The sequence below is a fragment of the Tamandua tetradactyla genome, chromosome 24 (assembly GCF_023851605.1).
Source record: "Tamandua tetradactyla isolate mTamTet1 chromosome 24, mTamTet1.pri, whole genome shotgun sequence".
In the NCBI taxonomy this organism is placed as follows: Eukaryota; Metazoa; Chordata; class Mammalia; order Pilosa; family Myrmecophagidae; genus Tamandua; species Tamandua tetradactyla.
The window spans coordinates 24,378,235-24,394,106 of NC_135350.1; the positions used below are offsets into that span (position 1 = coordinate 24,378,235).

At 43.2% G+C, this 15,872-nt stretch overlaps 3 protein-coding genes across 9 annotated transcripts in view; 2 read left to right on the plus strand and 1 right to left on the minus strand.

Annotated features, from left to right (window-relative positions):
- Positions 1–8,684, minus strand: part of LOC143668109 (uncharacterized) — a 115,527-nt gene extending 106,843 nt beyond the window's left edge. Inside the window, exon 1 of the mRNA XM_077142706.1 lies at positions 7,839–8,684. The gene's annotated coding sequence lies outside the window, so the exon portion shown is untranslated. The remainder of the gene's footprint in view (positions 1–7,838) is intronic.
- Positions 8,296–10,534, plus strand: H2AZ1 (H2A.Z variant histone 1). The gene is made up of 5 exons (XM_077142708.1): positions 8,296–8,480; positions 8,899–8,976; positions 9,265–9,378; positions 9,709–9,838; positions 10,095–10,534. The coding sequence occupies exons 1-5, from the start codon at positions 8,478–8,480 to the stop codon at positions 10,154–10,156; spliced, it is 387 nt and encodes a 128-aa protein (XP_076998823.1). The 5' UTR covers positions 8,296–8,477; the 3' UTR covers positions 10,157–10,534.
- Positions 10,535–11,156: 622 nt separating this feature from the next.
- DNAJB14 (DnaJ heat shock protein family (Hsp40) member B14) overlaps positions 11,157–15,872 on the plus strand; it is a 75,003-nt gene continuing 70,287 nt past the window's right edge. For 2 of the 7 annotated variants that reach the window (XM_077142697.1, XM_077142704.1), the window contains exon 1: positions 11,734–12,130. In XM_077142697.1, the coding sequence (XP_076998812.1) occupies positions 11,998–12,130 (133 nt within the window). In that variant the 5' untranslated portion in view covers positions 11,734–11,997. Of the gene's footprint in view, positions 12,131–12,399; positions 14,057–15,872 lie in introns of those variants that run through there. The other 5 variants (XM_077142703.1, XM_077142698.1, XM_077142699.1 and 2 more) reach the window with 5 other exon arrangements.

Below are 15,872 nucleotides of genomic sequence, written 5' to 3' on the forward strand. Positions count from 1 at the left end.
AAGATAACATATTAAAACTTATGGGATGCAGGAAAGGTACTACTAAGAGGGAAATTTACTGCCCTAAATGCCTGCATTAAAAAAGAAGAAAGAGCTACAAAGGAATACCTAACTACATACTGGAAGAACTCGAAAAGGAATAGCAAACTAACCCCAAAGCAAATAGAAGGAAAGAAATAACAATGATTAGAGAAGAAATAAATGCAATTGAGAATAAAAAACAATGAGAGCATCAACAAAACCAGAAGTTGGTTCTTTGAGAAACTCAACAATATTGACAAATCTTTCGCTAGACCAACAAAGAAAAAACTAAAGAAGATTCAAACAAATAAAATTAGAAATGAGAATAGGGCATTACTACTGACCCCACAGAAATAAAAAAGATTATAAGAGGATACTATGGCAATAAACTAGACAACTTAAATGAAATTGACAACTTCACAGAAAAACATGAACAACCCACACTGACTCTAGAAGACATAGAAGATCTAAACAAAGCAATCACAAGTAAACAGATTGAAATGGTCATCAAAAACCTCCTAAAAATAAAAACCATGTCCAAATGGCTTCATAGTGGAATTTTACCAATCATTCTAGAAGAATTAATACCAATTATGTTCAAACTCTTCCAAAATATTGAAGAGGATGGAACTCAATCTAACTCATTCTATGAAGCCAACATCACCACATGTATTAGTTAGGGTTCTCTACAGAAACAGAATCAACAGGGAACGTTCACAAATATAAAATTTATAAAAGTGTCTCATGTGACCACAGGAACGCAGAGTCCAAAATCCACAGGGCAGGCTGTAAAGTCGGTGACTCCGATGGATGGTCTGGATGAACTCCACAGGAGAGGCTCACCCGCCGAAGCAGGAATGGGACCTGTTCTCCTTAAAAGGCTTCCCGTGATTAGATTAAGCATCACTCATTGTAGAAGACACTCCTCTTTGGCTGATTACAAATGGAAGCAGCTATGGATGCAGCTAACGTGATCATGATCTAATTCTATGAAATGTCCTCATTGCAACAGACAAGCCAGCACTTGCACAACCACGTAAACATCCCTACCACCATGACCACTTTGTTCATGAGCCCATTGGGCAATAACAGGAGTTGCTGGGGTAAGAGACTGAGTGGTATCCACAGAACGGGTCATCTTATCCACTTGATTATTAAAATCTTCCTCTGCTGAAGTCACCCTCTGGTGTGCATTCACATGGGACACAAATATCTTCATGTTTTTAGCCCACTCAGAAAGGTCTATCCACATACTTCTTCCCCAGACCTCTTTGTCACCGATTTTCCAATTATGGTCTTTCCAAGTTCCTGACCATCCAGCCAAACCATTAGCAACAGCCCATGAGTCAGATTACAAATGCAACTCTGGCCAGTTTTCCTTCCAAGCAAAATGAACAACCAGGTGTACTGCTCGAAGTCCTGCCCACTGGGAGGATTTCACCTCACCACTGTCCTTCAAGGACACCACAGAAAGGGGTTGTAATGCTGCAGCTGTCCACTTTCAGGTGTCACTTGCATATCGTGCTGAACCATCTGTAAACCAGGCCCAAGTTTTCTCTTCCTCAGTCAATTCACTGTAAGGAACTCCCCAAGAGGCCATAGCTCTGGTCTGGGAAAGAGAAGGTAATGTGGCAGGAGTGGAAACCATGGGCATCTGTGCCACTTCTTCATGTAACTTACTTGTGCCTTCAGGACCGTCTCTGGCTCTATCTCATATACACCATTTCCATTTTACGATAGAGTGCTGCTGTGCATGCCCAACTTTATGGCTTGGTGGGTCAGACAACATTCAGCTCATGATAGGCAACTCAGGTCTGATGGTAACTTGGTGGCCCATGGTTAAGTGTTCAGTCTCTACTAAGGCCCAGCAGCAGGCCAAAAGCTGCTTCTCAAAAGGAGAGTAGTTATCTGCAGCAGATGGTAAGGCTTTGCTCCAAAATCCTAAGGGTCTGCATTGTGATTCTCCTATAGGAGCCTGCCAAAGGCTCCAGACAGCATCTCTATTTGCCCCCGACACTTCCAGCACCATTGGATCTGCTGGATCATACAGCCCAAGTGGCAGAGCAGCTTGTATAGCAGCCGGGACCTGTCCCAGAGCCTCCTCTTGTTCAGGTCCCCACTCAAAATTAGCAGCTTTTCTGGTCACTCGATAAATGGGCCAGAGTAGCACACCCAAATGAGGAATATGTTGTCGCCAAAATCCAAAAAGACCAACTAGGCGTTGTGCCTCTTTTTGGGTTGTAGGAGGGGCCAGATGAAGCAACTTCTCCTTCACCTTAGAAGGGATATCTCGACATGCCCCACACCACTGGACACCTAGAAATTTCACTGAGGTGGAAGGCCCCTGTATTTTTGTTGGCTTTATCTCCCATCCTCTTGACAAGCAAATGCCTTACCAGTAAATCTAGAGTAATTGCTACTTCTTGTTCACTAGGTCCAATCAACATGATATCATCAATATAATGGACCAGTGTGATGTCTTGTGGGAGACAGAAATGATCAAGGTCTCTGTGAACAAGATTATGACATAGGGCTGGAGAGTTGATATACCCCTGAGGTAGGACAGTGAAAGAATACTGCTGGCCTTGCCAGCTGAAAGCAAACTGTTTCTGGTGGTCCTTACTAATAGCTATTGAGAAAAAAGCATTTGCCAGATCAATGGCTGCATACCAGGTACCAGGGGATGTACTGATTTGCTCAAGCAATACCACATCTGGAACAGCAGCTGCAATTGGAGTTACCACCTGGTTGAGCTTACGATAATGCACTGTCATTCTCCAAGACCCATCTGTTTTCTGCACAGGCCAAATAGGAGAGTTGAACGGGGATGTGGTGGGAATCAATACCCCTGCATCTTTCAAGTCCTTAAGAGTGGCAGTAATCTCTGCAATCCCTCCAGGAATCCGGTATTACTTCTGATTTACTATTTTGCTTGGTAGGGGCAGTTCTAGTGGCTTCCACTTGGCCTTTCCCACCATAAAAGCCCTCACTGCATGAGTTAGAAAGCCAACGTGGGGATTCTGCCAGTTGCTCGGTATGTCTATGCCAAGTATACATTCCGGAACTGGGGAAATAAATACAGGATGGGTCCGGGGGCCCACTGAACCCACTGTGAGATGGACCTGAGCTAAAACTCCATTGATCACCTAGCCTCCATAAGCCCCCACTCTGACAGGTGGCCCAGAGTGATGTGTTGGGTCCCCTGGAATTAATGTCACTTCTGAACCAGTGTCTAATAATCCCCAAAATATCTTATCATTTCCTTTTCCCCAATGCACAGTTACCCTGGTAAAAGGTTGTCAGTCTCCTTGGGGAAGACGTGGAGGAAGAGTAACAGTATAAATTTGTGGCAGTGTAACAGGTTTCTCCCTCAAAGGGACCTGGCCTCCCCTTCATTCAAGGGGCTCTGAGTCTGTAAACTGTTTCAAGTCTGGAAATTGATTAAGGGGCCATGACTCTGTGTTTTTGTAATTCAGGTTAGACTTCTGTTCACTTGACCTAGAACTCTTTTGTTTATACAGCTCAAACAAGAATTTAGTAGACTGCCCTTCTATTGTATTTCTAGGTACCCCATGATTTACTAGCTAATGCCACAAATCTCTGCATGTCATATAATTTTGACACCTCCTTTGAGTTTGCTGTCTATTATAATAGCCACGTCTACCCTGTCTTTGGTGATTAAGTGCTGCCACCTGACTTCTGCCAACTCGGGATCCTGTCATCCCCATTGTGTTCAAGGATTCCAACTCAGTGACAGGAGTTCCTACAATAATATCTGACCTACCGAGAAGTGCAACCACAGAGTTCTTTAGGGATGATGGTGCTAGTCTCACAAATTTATTTCTCACTGTTCTGGTAAAAGGTGCATCTTCCGGACATTCTTGGGGTGTAAGAGCAGGCTTTGCATGATAAATCCACTTTAACATTCCAATCTCTCTAAGCCTCTGGATCCCCTCATCTACATTATGCCAGGGCAGTTCTGGCATTTCAACCTCAGGTAATGTTGGCCACCTTTTGATCCATGTTTCAACCAACCATCCAAACAAACTATTAACACCTTTTCTAACTGCTCAAGCTATAACACTGAATGCAGAATCTCTGCTTAGTGGGCCCATATCAATAAATTCAGCCTGATCCAGCCTTATATTCCTCCCACCATTATCCCACACTCTTAGAATCCATTGCCACACATATTCCCCTGATTTCTGTCTATATAAATTGGAAAACTCACACAGTTCTTTTGGAATATAACGTACCTCCTCATGTATGATACTTTGTACCTCACCTTTAGGGGCCTGTTGGGACTTTAGTCTAGTTATAGGTCTGGAAGAAATGAGGGGTGGTGGGAGTGGGTCAGGAAAAGAATTAGAAATATCTTCCAAGCCATTTGCTTCAGGGCCTTCATTTGCAGTTTCATCTGGTGAAACAGAATTAATCACTCCAGGGCTAATCCCTTCAGGAGGAGGTTGGGTGGCCAATTCCTCAAGGCAGGCTGGAGGTGGGGCAGTGATGTCCTCAGGGAAAACTATTACAGAGTTATCTAGAGAAGACTCAGCATGATCTAGGGCTTCAACCTCACCCCCGACATCATTATCAATCCATATGTCACCATCCCATTTTTCAGGGTCCCACTCCTTTCCAATCAATGCCCTCACTTTAACGGCAGACACCATGCAAAGACTGAGATTTCAGTTTACATTGTAAAGTTGCTACTCTAACAATAAGACTCTGAATCTGATTTTCAGAGATCTCAAGTCTACAGGTACAGGAAATAAGATTTTCCTTCAGGATACTCATAGAAACGTCTACATCTTTCAGACGGCACTTAAGCTTCTTGTTTGAAGCCTTAAGCCCATCCCTTTCATCCCTTAATGTAGGCAGTGTATCTAACAACAACCAACCAACATCTCTATAACTCTTACTTCTACAAAACTCTGTAAAGGTGTCAAAAACATTATCCCCGAGTCTGGCTTCGTATAAGCGAAGCATTAGGAGAATTGAATGATGATATTTTGACTATCTCCTTTGCCAACTCAGTCCATGGATTGGGAGTGTCATTCTGATTACGAGAATCAGAGTCCTTAGTGTCTCTGGGTCCAGTCAGAGTAGAAAACCATTCATAAAAACCCATTTTTAAGATTCTGTTTCTTAAGAACCACTCCTGGTACCAAGATGTATTAGTTAGGGTTCTCTAGAGCAACAGAATCAACAGGGAACACTCGCAAATATAAAATTTATAAAAATGTCTCACGTGACCGCAGGAACGCAGAGTTTCACAGGGCAGGCTGTGAAACTGATGACTCTGATGGATGGTCTGGATGAACTCTACAGGAGAGGCTCATCAGCCGAAGCAGGAATGGGACCTGTCTCCTCTGAGTCTTCCTTAAAAGGCTTAAAAGGCTTCCCGTGAATTGAATGTATGTAATCTGTGATCCTGGAAAGTACAAAGTTGGGCAATATGGAATTCAAACTCATGACCTTGGCTTCATCAACACTGAACTAAACAGCATGGGCTTCTCTTAACATAATCATATTTATGTGTAGAATTTGGGGAGAACTACAGCCTTTGTGTCACAAAAGTTAATATACCACCCCATATATTCTTCACACTCTGTGAAACCCTTTCACAATTTTATGAGGTTGGCTTATCTGCTGCTATGTATACCTATTTAATAATAATGAGTGGCTGAGTCTGACTCAACCCAAGTTCTTTTATTCTGGGTAAATATTTTGTATTATACCATGCTGGAACTCAGTTATTGACGACTAGTCAGTCTTTGAAGGTACATTCTTTCCACGATGCCCTAAGTACAAAGAACCAAAATTCTAATTTGGATTTCCTCAGAAGTATTCTGCCATTATCTATCTAGGCTAACATCTTTGAAATAGCTGGAAAGTCTCTTCATATTTATCGCCCAAAAAAAGGTGTTTAAAGAAAGATGTGTTTGAGAAATCAGAAATTTCCAAGTATGGGATGATCTCTCGAATTCTCTACATAAAAAGTCAAAACCAACAGTAGTTGCTAGTTGCTAGTGTTTGAGAGGAGATAGTAATTAGTTGTAGAGTGTCTGGCTGAAGTAGAAAAAAAGCTATTAAGGAAAAAGGCAATAATATTAAGACCATATAATTCATATTATTAATTTTTTTCACTATTAGCATTTATTAAGTAACTTATTGGATATGGCATTAAAAATTATGTAACTATGACTACATTACATATGTATTAGCATGAACACAAGTACTAGAGAGATAAGAGGATTAATATTTTTGCATCATGGTTTTCTCCAGGACAGGAAAAGGGGTAGGAAACCATCACATAACTGCTATGAAAAGGGAAGAAATCATTATTGTTCCATTCACTTCAGGAAGAGGAAAACTGTTGAGTGTACTAAACCAATTTCAGATTTTAGATGATCTGGTTGAGTTTATCTTGAATAGGTTTCAAATTTTGCTGATTCTACATCCAAGGAATACCATTTATTACACAGGAAAAAATATTTAGGAATCAAAGATACTTTAAAGATTATTTCATCCAGCCAATGTAGAAGATAATAGTTATCGTTTACTGAGTGCCAGTTACTGTGTGCCAAACACATGCTACTGTGTACCTTGCAAACCTTTTTCCATATTTCAATAATCACATGAAACTAGGTGCTACCATAGCCACTTGGCAGAGGCTTCAACAGTTAGTAACTAAGATCATACTGTGAGGAGGAGGTAGAGCAAACTTTAAGTCTTCCAGCTCTTGAGCTCAATCACTCAATAACTAAATAACCACTATTTAGTGAAGCAAGAGCAAATTTCTTTAGCTGGGTCTCTGACGGCAAAGATCACATAGAGTAATCTCTAAACTGGATAAGGTATTAATGTTGCCTCGGATTTCCTGACGCTTCAATTGAGCTCAAACTAACTACTTCAGGTTTCTTAGCTTTTGACTGTTATTACATCAATTAAGTGGGGGAACTGACTGACTCTTGCTATTAATAACATCATAAGAACCCCTGGGTCCCCAGGGGGAGAAATAATAAAAAAGGACCTTCTCAAAATCGTTGGGAAACCATTTTCTAGGGTTTATCTCCCAGAAATAGGGAGTTTCTCTAATCTTATAAACTCTTTCAAATTGAAAGTCAATCCAAAGTACTTTAGAGTATATACGTTGAATCTGACTATCCAATTTTGTCAAAAAAATAATAAACTATTAAACATTGTAAATGTGAGTTGCTATCACTTGTTCACAAGCTGCTGGAGATGTACACAGGTGTTACCAATTTATTAGCTGGAAGATTAAGTAGCTGGCATTATGATAGTACTTTGTGTACCGCACTATTTTTTAAGCCCACCATTTGCAACTGATTACATGGACCATCTGTAACTGACTGTGAATCATGAAGAGTTCCCCTACTGGCATTTACTGAATATTTGTAGCAAAATGTTGTGTAAAAAAAGTTGACACTTAACAGTTTTAAGGTTTCACTAAATCAACTTTAAATAACAAGTTATGGGTACAATTCATTCATGCGTAGTCTCCAGAAAAATGTTAAAGTTTCTGATTTGATTAAAGAATACCGCCTCACCCCCAAGCCTCCTGTGAGGTGGACAAAAAAGGTTTTGAGTCCAGTGAAGTGCGGTTGTTCAACTGTTTGTACCCACGGAACTAAGCGGGGGTGGATTCAAAAGTGGTGAGGAAAGAGCGGGTGGAATACAGCTGAAAACGCAGAGGGAGCTGCGGGTCTCGCCTAGGAGAAATAACTGGAAGTTTATGCCTCGCGGAGCGGGACAGACCACGGGACTTCTTCTACAGGATGCGTTTACGCTACCTGTCTGACAGGAGTAGCAGCCTGGGATGCGAAGGGGGCGAAGAAGAGGGCGCCCGGGTTCCCGAAAGAAAGCTGCGCTATGCTGGCGTGCACCGTCCGGAGCAATAGAGTACACAAGGCCTGGAGGAGCTTTCACGTGGTCTCCAGAGCTCTGCTGGGGGTTTACGAAGGGGGTGGTACTGCCTGCCTCTCCCCTGAATCCCTCAGCCCCTCCTCCCGACACGTGACCGCGACCCGCTGGTCCCTGAGCTCCTGCAGCGTAGCTCGCTCTGTTTCTTCCCTCCCGCCGCTGTGTCCTTCTTCTCCCCAGTTGCCGTCCCTCCGCCCTCCCCCACCTCTCGCTTCACACGCCCCAATCGCGGCTCGAGTTGCGAAGCACCCGCCCCTCCGTCCTTTTCTTGGCCTTATCATTGGCTGAGACCTCAAGGACGCGTCCCGAGGGCGGGTGGCAGCCATTGGTGCGATGAGCAATCCGAGTTCCCGGATGAGGGAACATTCTGCAGTATAAAGGGAGCGGGGAAGGCGGGAGACAGCGCAGTTTGAATCGCGGTGCGACGAAGGAGTAGGCGGCTGGGCTTCGCTGGGGGTTTGACTAGCCCTTTCTCTGCCTTGTTTGTTTGAGCTACAGCAGAATTCGAAATGGTAAACTTAGCAGAAGAGCTTGACGACTCCGCGGGTTTTTGCCAGTGGGAGTAAGATCCGTTATACACGGGGATGGGGTGAAGTGGCGGCTGTTGGGAACGCGCGGAGACAGGATTTAGAAGATCTGGGGGAGGTGTTTTGTCGGCAGCAAGCGGAGCAGCCTCGGATCTCGTGGCGGGCGGCGACGGTTAGGTCGCGCGCGCAGGGCCACTGGGGGCGGGCGGGCGGAGGCGCGCGGCCGCGAAGAGCGCGCGGCGGGGGGCCGGCGGGCGGGGTCGCCCCCGCGGCGCGGCGGGCCGGAGACCCCAGCGGGGCCGCGCTCGCGCCCGGGTTGCGTTGCCGTGGGGGAGGGGCGCGTCGCCCTGGTAATCCTATATTCTGCGTTCCTCCTCCGCTTTCGGGCGTGTGCGCGCCGCAGGCTGGCGGTAAGGCTGGGAAGGACTCCGGAAAGGCCAAGACAAAGGCGGTTTCCCGCTCGCAGAGAGCCGGCTTGCAGGTCAGTGGATGTTCGTGCAGTGTTAGAATCGTGACCTTTTTCCTTGCACCTCGTTTCTCGTTTGTCACCGCTCTGTGGTGTTTTGTCTGTTCAGGAGAGATGTGGTGTCGCGACTTGGGTTGCCGATATGATAAATATGGGGGGGGGGGAGCCGATCACGCGTGTCGATCCTGGGGCGTGTTGCTGCACCAGCGTAGCCCGTAATCATTGCTTTGGTGCTTGTATAATTTTTCCGTCTTTGACACTTACATCTTTGTGCATTTATGTTTGTGTGTGCTTACGATTAAGTTTCCGGTGGGCCGTATTCATCGACATCTGAAATCTAGGACGACCAGCCATGGGCGTGTGGGCGCGACTGCCGCTGTATACAGCGCAGCCATCCTGGAGTACCTCACCGCAGAGGTAAATGGGTGTATACCTGTAATCTGGGAAAGGTTTTGGTTAGGGGGGGAGGAAAGGAAAGGAGGAAAGTGATGCAAGAAAACTCCCAGGCCGTAAACCCAGCGAGAAGCCTCTCAGAACGCTAGAGGGAGCTGGTGTTCAATAAGGGATCCTGTTGGGCTTGAGTTTGCAGCTCTTGGAAATAATTGGTTGCCCCCTCTGTAGTTTTTGTTTTATCTTGCCATTCAGGTAGTCGGGGAACGATGACAATGGGTAGATCTACATTCACGAAGGTTTAATTTTGCTTTCTGGGTCTTGGCCGAAGGAGATTGATTAGATTCTGCCTTCTAGGTACTTGAACTGGCAGGAAACGCATCGAAAGATTTAAAGGTAAAGCGTATTACCCCTCGTCATTTGCAACTTGCTATTCGTGGAGATGAAGAATTGGACTCTCTGATCAAGGCTACAATTGCTGGGGGTGGTATGTAACTAAAACTTTAAAATGCTTTAGAGAAAAAAAATTCTCTTCTAGTTTAAGAGGACACATTTTTATTGATGCAGTGTGGTCGTATATCGTGAAATTTGATTTATGATATGTAACTTAAAATGCATTTTTATTTGAGTGTCACGTTTTAAAGACATTTTAAGTTGAACTGTACAGTGCCTTCATTTTAAGTACTGTGTGACTTTTTAAAATATGTAGATTAAAGTAAAATTAATCCCTGTCACTCTCCTAGGTGTCATTCCACATATCCACAAATCTCTGATTGGGAAGAAAGGACAACAGAAGACTGTCTAAAGGATGCCTGGATTCCTTATTATCTCAGGACTCTAAATACTCTAACAGCTGTCCAGTGTTGGTGATTCCAGTGGACTGTATCTCTGTGAAAAACACAATTTTGCCTTTTTGTAATTCTATTTGAGCAAGTTGGAAGTTTAATTCGCTTTCCAACCAACCAAATTTCTGCATTTGAGTCTTAACCATATTTAAGTGTTACTGTGGCTTCAAAGAAGCTATTGATTCTGAAGTAGTGGGTTTTGATTGAGTTGACTGTTTTTAAAAAACTGTTTGGATTTTAATTGTGATGCAGAAGTTATAGTAACAAACATTTGGTTTTGTACAGACATTATTTCCACTCTGGTGGATAAGCTCAATAAAGGTCATATCCCAACCTAATTGTGTTTTAAATTTGCTTGATTGTAATGGGAACTTATATTTTGAATAGGCAACTCATCCAACGACATAACTAAGCACATTTTCTTCCCTTCAAATTACATTAATTCTGTAGTTCAAAGCAGATGGTTCAACTAAAATTGTTTTAAGGTTATGTAATCAGCTTTGTAAGGTTTTTAAACTGGCAGGAGTTCCTGCAGTAGGATATGATACTGTGATTTTTAGATTAAGGTTTGGCCATCTGTACATCGAGTGGTCTATGTGACACTATTACACCAGTGCACTATTTACTTTGGTGGGCTGGGGAGGGAAGTAGGGAAATCTTGAATACAGCAGTTTCCACAGAATTAACTTGACGTTTAGACTTCAAAGATAATAACAGTGTCCTTTTTGAGTGCTAGACACTTTTTAATAAGGTCTATAATAACATTTGAGGAGATACGTTACCCCTTTTTATACAAGAAAACTAGAATTTCTTTGAAAGTGGGCTATGGTTCATTCAGCATGGCTAAGTTAAATCAACATAGAAAATGGATCGTTAGTGACTGGATTAAGTGGGTCATTTTGACACGTGGCTTCTGGCAAGTTACTCAGAAAATGTAAAATTTGGATATAGACATTATAAAACAATGGCAATCCCCCAAGAGATCGATATGACATTTGATGTCATCAGTATGACATTTTATGATAGTAATAAAAATGAAAAAGGGGAGAAAACCAAGAAGTCTCTTGTGATGGTGAGGCGTTTGTGAAAGGGCTGGTTCCTGCTTTGTTTTGGTCACGAGAACAGGACAGTGCTTTTCATGAGAAAAGTACAAAGAAAACAATGTTTCTTGTCTAATTGGTCCGACAATCTAATAGTGTCTGGGTCTGAAAGGTGTAGGTAAAATAAACAGGCTGTAAAGCGAGCCCCGGGTTGGGAGTCACACGACGCACTAACATTTATGAACAGTGCGGTTAGTGTTTCGCGGGGACTGGCTGCGTCTGCACCTGACTGGATGCTCCACCGCTAAGGTGGCCCAGAGGGAGAGCCTTCGTCGTGCCCAGGGAGTTATACTGAAAATGAGAATCCCCTCAGTCCCATCACATCACCCTGACCTCCCGAAAGCCTGGTTTGGGTCTGCGGAAGTCGCGGCCGGAGGTCAGGGGTCCGGGATCCGCGGAACGCGCCCTCCATCCGGGTAGCTTAGCTAGTATCGCCCGCCCTCCCGCTTCCTGGGGTTGGGAACCTGTAGGTGCCGCGCACCGGTCGCCGAGTCCCGGGCCAGGAGGGATGCGGTCTTGGCCGTAGCTGCCCGCAGGGGGCGGGAAGACCACCGTGAGGAGGCGGAGCTGCGAAGCCCGCCCTCAGCCCGGGCCGCAGCCTCGGTCCTCTGCGCTCCTCCCAGTTCTCCGCACGCCCCCGCCCCGGCGGCTTCCGCCCCTGGTAGCTGCGCTGCCAGAGGAAACGGAAGGAGGCACAAGCCATGGAGGGGAATCGGGATGAGGCGGAGAAATGTGTCGAGATCGCCAGGGAGGCCTTGAACGCCGGCAACCGCGAGAAGGCCCAGCGCTTCCTGCAGAAGGCCGAGAAGCTCTACCCACTGCCCTCGGCCCGCGGTGAGGACCTCAGCGTCCCTCCCCTCCCTGCCCATCCCTAGACCACCGAGTAGCCCGTCCGCTGCCCCCGCCATTGCCCCTCAGGGAGCCGGCGAGACCCCGGCCTGCTCTGTCCTGCCGCGGGGCACTGGGGAGGAGTGTCCCGACACACCCCCCGCCCCAGGTCCAGCCCCAGCCCGGCCTCCCTGGGCCGGGCTCGGGGTGGGTAAACGGAGTCCCTCTCTGCACCAGCCTGCCTGCGGGTCGCAGGCTCCGAGCTGACAGGCGAGAGTTGCTGGCTCTCGGGTCGGTTTTCGTAAATGTACTCGCGCTCATCCTCTGGGAGGAAATTTGTCGGATGCTCTCTTACCGGAGGGGGATGCTTTGAATCTAAGTGTTTAGTTGTGGGGCCCCTTCCCTCCCCAACTCACCCCCAAATAAGGCCTAGGCCCCAAATGAAGTGAGAGAAACAGGGAACTCTAGTGGCTAATTTATAGATCTCAGGTTCCACCATCTCTGGAGTCGAAAGCTATTCCCAAAGCGAACATTTCCAAATACCTTGGATGACATTATTTTTCCCTGGGAAAGAGCGTAGAGAGGAGCATACATTTGGCAGGAATGATCAAGAGTCAGTAATGATTTGCTAAATAGTATCTGAGTTGATAACACCATAATTGTCAAAAAATTAGACAAAACTCTTAGGAACACAATACTTCCTTCAGTTGAAGTCACAGTGTTCATTTTCCTCCTTGCTAGGCTTAAAGGTAATAATAATAGCCAACATTTATTGAGCACTACAAAGTGCCAAGTATTGTCAGGCATTTCAGGTGAATTATTTCATTTACTCCTCAGAATAAACCTATGTAGAGGTACAGGCTTCGTTTGGCGATGTGGAGGCAGACTTTTCAAGGATTGAATGAACGAATGAATGAAAATGTCTTATCCAAGGTCTCACAGTATGGCAAAGTCAGAATAGTACTTGAGCTGTCAGACTCCAAAAGGTCCAGAAACACTACACTCTATTATCTTGCCAATAGATGCTATTTTACTTGAGGTTTAAAGTATTTTCAAGTTAAGAAGAAAATTATTGATATCTGAATAAGAATGTAGGGCTCCCTTTTTAACTTTATTTCCGATGTTATTGAAGCACTTACGCTTTCTGCTTTTCTGTCTCTCCCGTAAATTGCCTTTGATCACTCTACCAGGGAGGACAGGAAAGGGAAGAGAAGGAAAAAAAAGGCATGAATAAGTTTTTAATTCCTCCGCTGTATGAATATATGGTTTCAATTAACCATTATCTAGTCTTAGAGAAACAGTTTTGACAATAAACTTTTTGGCATTACCGATAGAATACCTTGATTTTGAAGCCTGGTTCCTTACTTAGTAGTTTGTAACCTTCTGTTCTTGGGAAAGTTAGGGAACCTCTCTAGCCTTTGGCTTTTTCATCTCTTGAGTGGAAACAACAGTGTATTGATCTCATACTGCTTTTGTAAGGATTGAAATGGTTAATACAGGTAAGCCATTTAACAGTAAGCACTCAGTTTTGGTGTCATCTCCATTTTACATGTGTGAGTCTCTGAAAAATTTTAAAGCCTGTCAAAACTTACACAATTTGCCATTATTCTGTCATAAAAGCAACTTGAACCAACCTGCTAATGGACACTAAAACATATCAAAGCACAATTATTGGTCTTAAAAACATAAACAGAAGAAAAAATTATGAGCAAAAATCAGTAGCACAAATGTATTGTGAGGCAGTATGTGATTACCAAATAAAGAGATAGGAAAGGTACATTTGTGTTACGTGATGAAAACAGTTCAGATAGTCTTTACCTCTTAACAGCTCTGTAATCAAGGACAAGTCACTTAGCTTCTCTAAGCCTTGTTGAGTTATATGTAAAATGAAGATGTCCTCACAGGATTGATGTGAACATTAGCTGAAATAAGGTATGTGCAATACTTAATAAAGTCTATGTTACATAGAAAGTGCTCAGAAGATTTATTGAAATAATTTAAGAATTCAGGGAGGGAAATATCTAGAACGTTTGTGTAAGATATGATAAAAGGTTTGGTGTTGACGGAAATTGAAGTTATTGGTTACACTGAGATTTAAAAGTTTTATTCCTGAATTTCACCTAATTAGACTACCACCAAATCTTTATAACTCAGAAAGTTAACTGAATGTTCTTCTGGATGTGTTTTCATACTAACATAGGCTAAAGTAAACAGTGTGTTTTGATTTCCATTATTCTTTTGTAGTGAATGGAAAAATGTGAGGCTAAAAGAGCTCAATTCTAGGATATTTATGCTTATAATTTTATTCTTGCCAATTTAAAGGAAAGATTGATAAAATAGCTTAAAATATTGGGAAGAATTTTCCTTCAGGAAAATTGATCTCAAATGGATTTAGAACATTGTTGCTTTCTATGTTTTTAGTTGAGAATATTGTTTTACAGTTTATTTATTGAAGTGGACTTCTGAATGAAGTGTTCAAGTATTTGAGTTTAATTTAGCTTTAAAAGTATTGCTATATATATGAAAAGCTATGACATACAAAATAGAAACATTCTGGAAAAATGGTGTCAATAGGCAAAAAGTAAATGTCATTTTCATTTCTTAAACAATAAATTTATTGAATTATTGATATGTGCTGGACATAATCTCATTGTTTTGATGTTCTACATTGCTTTTTTTTAATTGAGAAATCTTCACACACATACATTTTATACGTGGTGACAATCAGTGGCTCACAGTATCATCACATAGTTGTGTATTCATCACCATGAACATTTTTTTAGAACATTTGCATCACTCCAGAAAAAGAAATAAAAGGAAAAAACTCATACATACCATACACTTTACTCTTCACTCTCACTGACCACTAGTTTTTCCATCTACCCAATTTATTTTACCCTTTGTCCCACCTATTACTTATTTATTTATCTGTCCATATTTTTTGCTCATTTGTCCTTACTCTAGGTATAAGGAAGATCAAACACAAGGTTTTCACAATCACACAGTCACATTGTAAAAGTTGTATCTTTATACAATCTTCTTCAAGAATCTAGGCTACTGGAACACAGCTCAGCAGTTTCAGGTGTTTCCCTCTAGCCACTCCAATATACCATAAACTAAAAAAGGGATATCTATATAATGCATGAGAATAACTTCCAAGATAACCTCTTGACTCTGTTTGAAGTCTCTCAGCCACTGAAACTTTACTTTGTCTCATTTCTCTCTTCCCCTTTTTGGTCAAGAAGGCTTTCTCAGTCCCTTGGTGCCTGGTCCCAGCTCATCCCAGGACTTCTGTCCCATGTTGCCTGGGAGATTTACACCCCAGGGTGTCATGTCCCATGCAGAAGGAAGGACTATGAGTTCACCTGCTGAGTTGGCTTAGAGAGAGAAGCCACATTTGAACCACAAAAGAGATTCTCTGCGGGTGACTCTTAGACCTAATTTTAAGTAGGCTTAGCCTATCCTTTGTGGGAATAAGTTTCATAGGGGAGAACCAAAGATCGAGTGCTTGGCCTATGATTTGGTTGTCCCCACTGCTTGTGAGAATATCAGAAATTCTTCAAATGGAAACGTTGAGTATTTCTACCCCTTCCCCCAAAGGGACTTTGCAAATACTTCTTTATTAACTGCCCAAATCACTCTAGGATTTATCAGGGCATCACACTAACCTGGACAAACCAACAAAATCTCACACCTTATTCAAGATTCCATGTACTTATGGTGTTCAACTACAAGTTAAATTAGGAAA

Bases quoted from the DNA above. Each gene is read 5' to 3' on its own strand.
- H2AZ1 (XM_077142708.1), top strand. The intron at 8,977-9,264 runs GTCAGTGGATGT...CTTACGATTAAG, and splicing joins CGCAGAGAGCCGGCTTGCAG to TTTCCGGTGGGCCGTATTCA. The intron at 9,379-9,708 runs GTAAATGGGTGT...TCTGCCTTCTAG, and splicing joins TGGAGTACCTCACCGCAGAG to GTACTTGAACTGGCAGGAAA.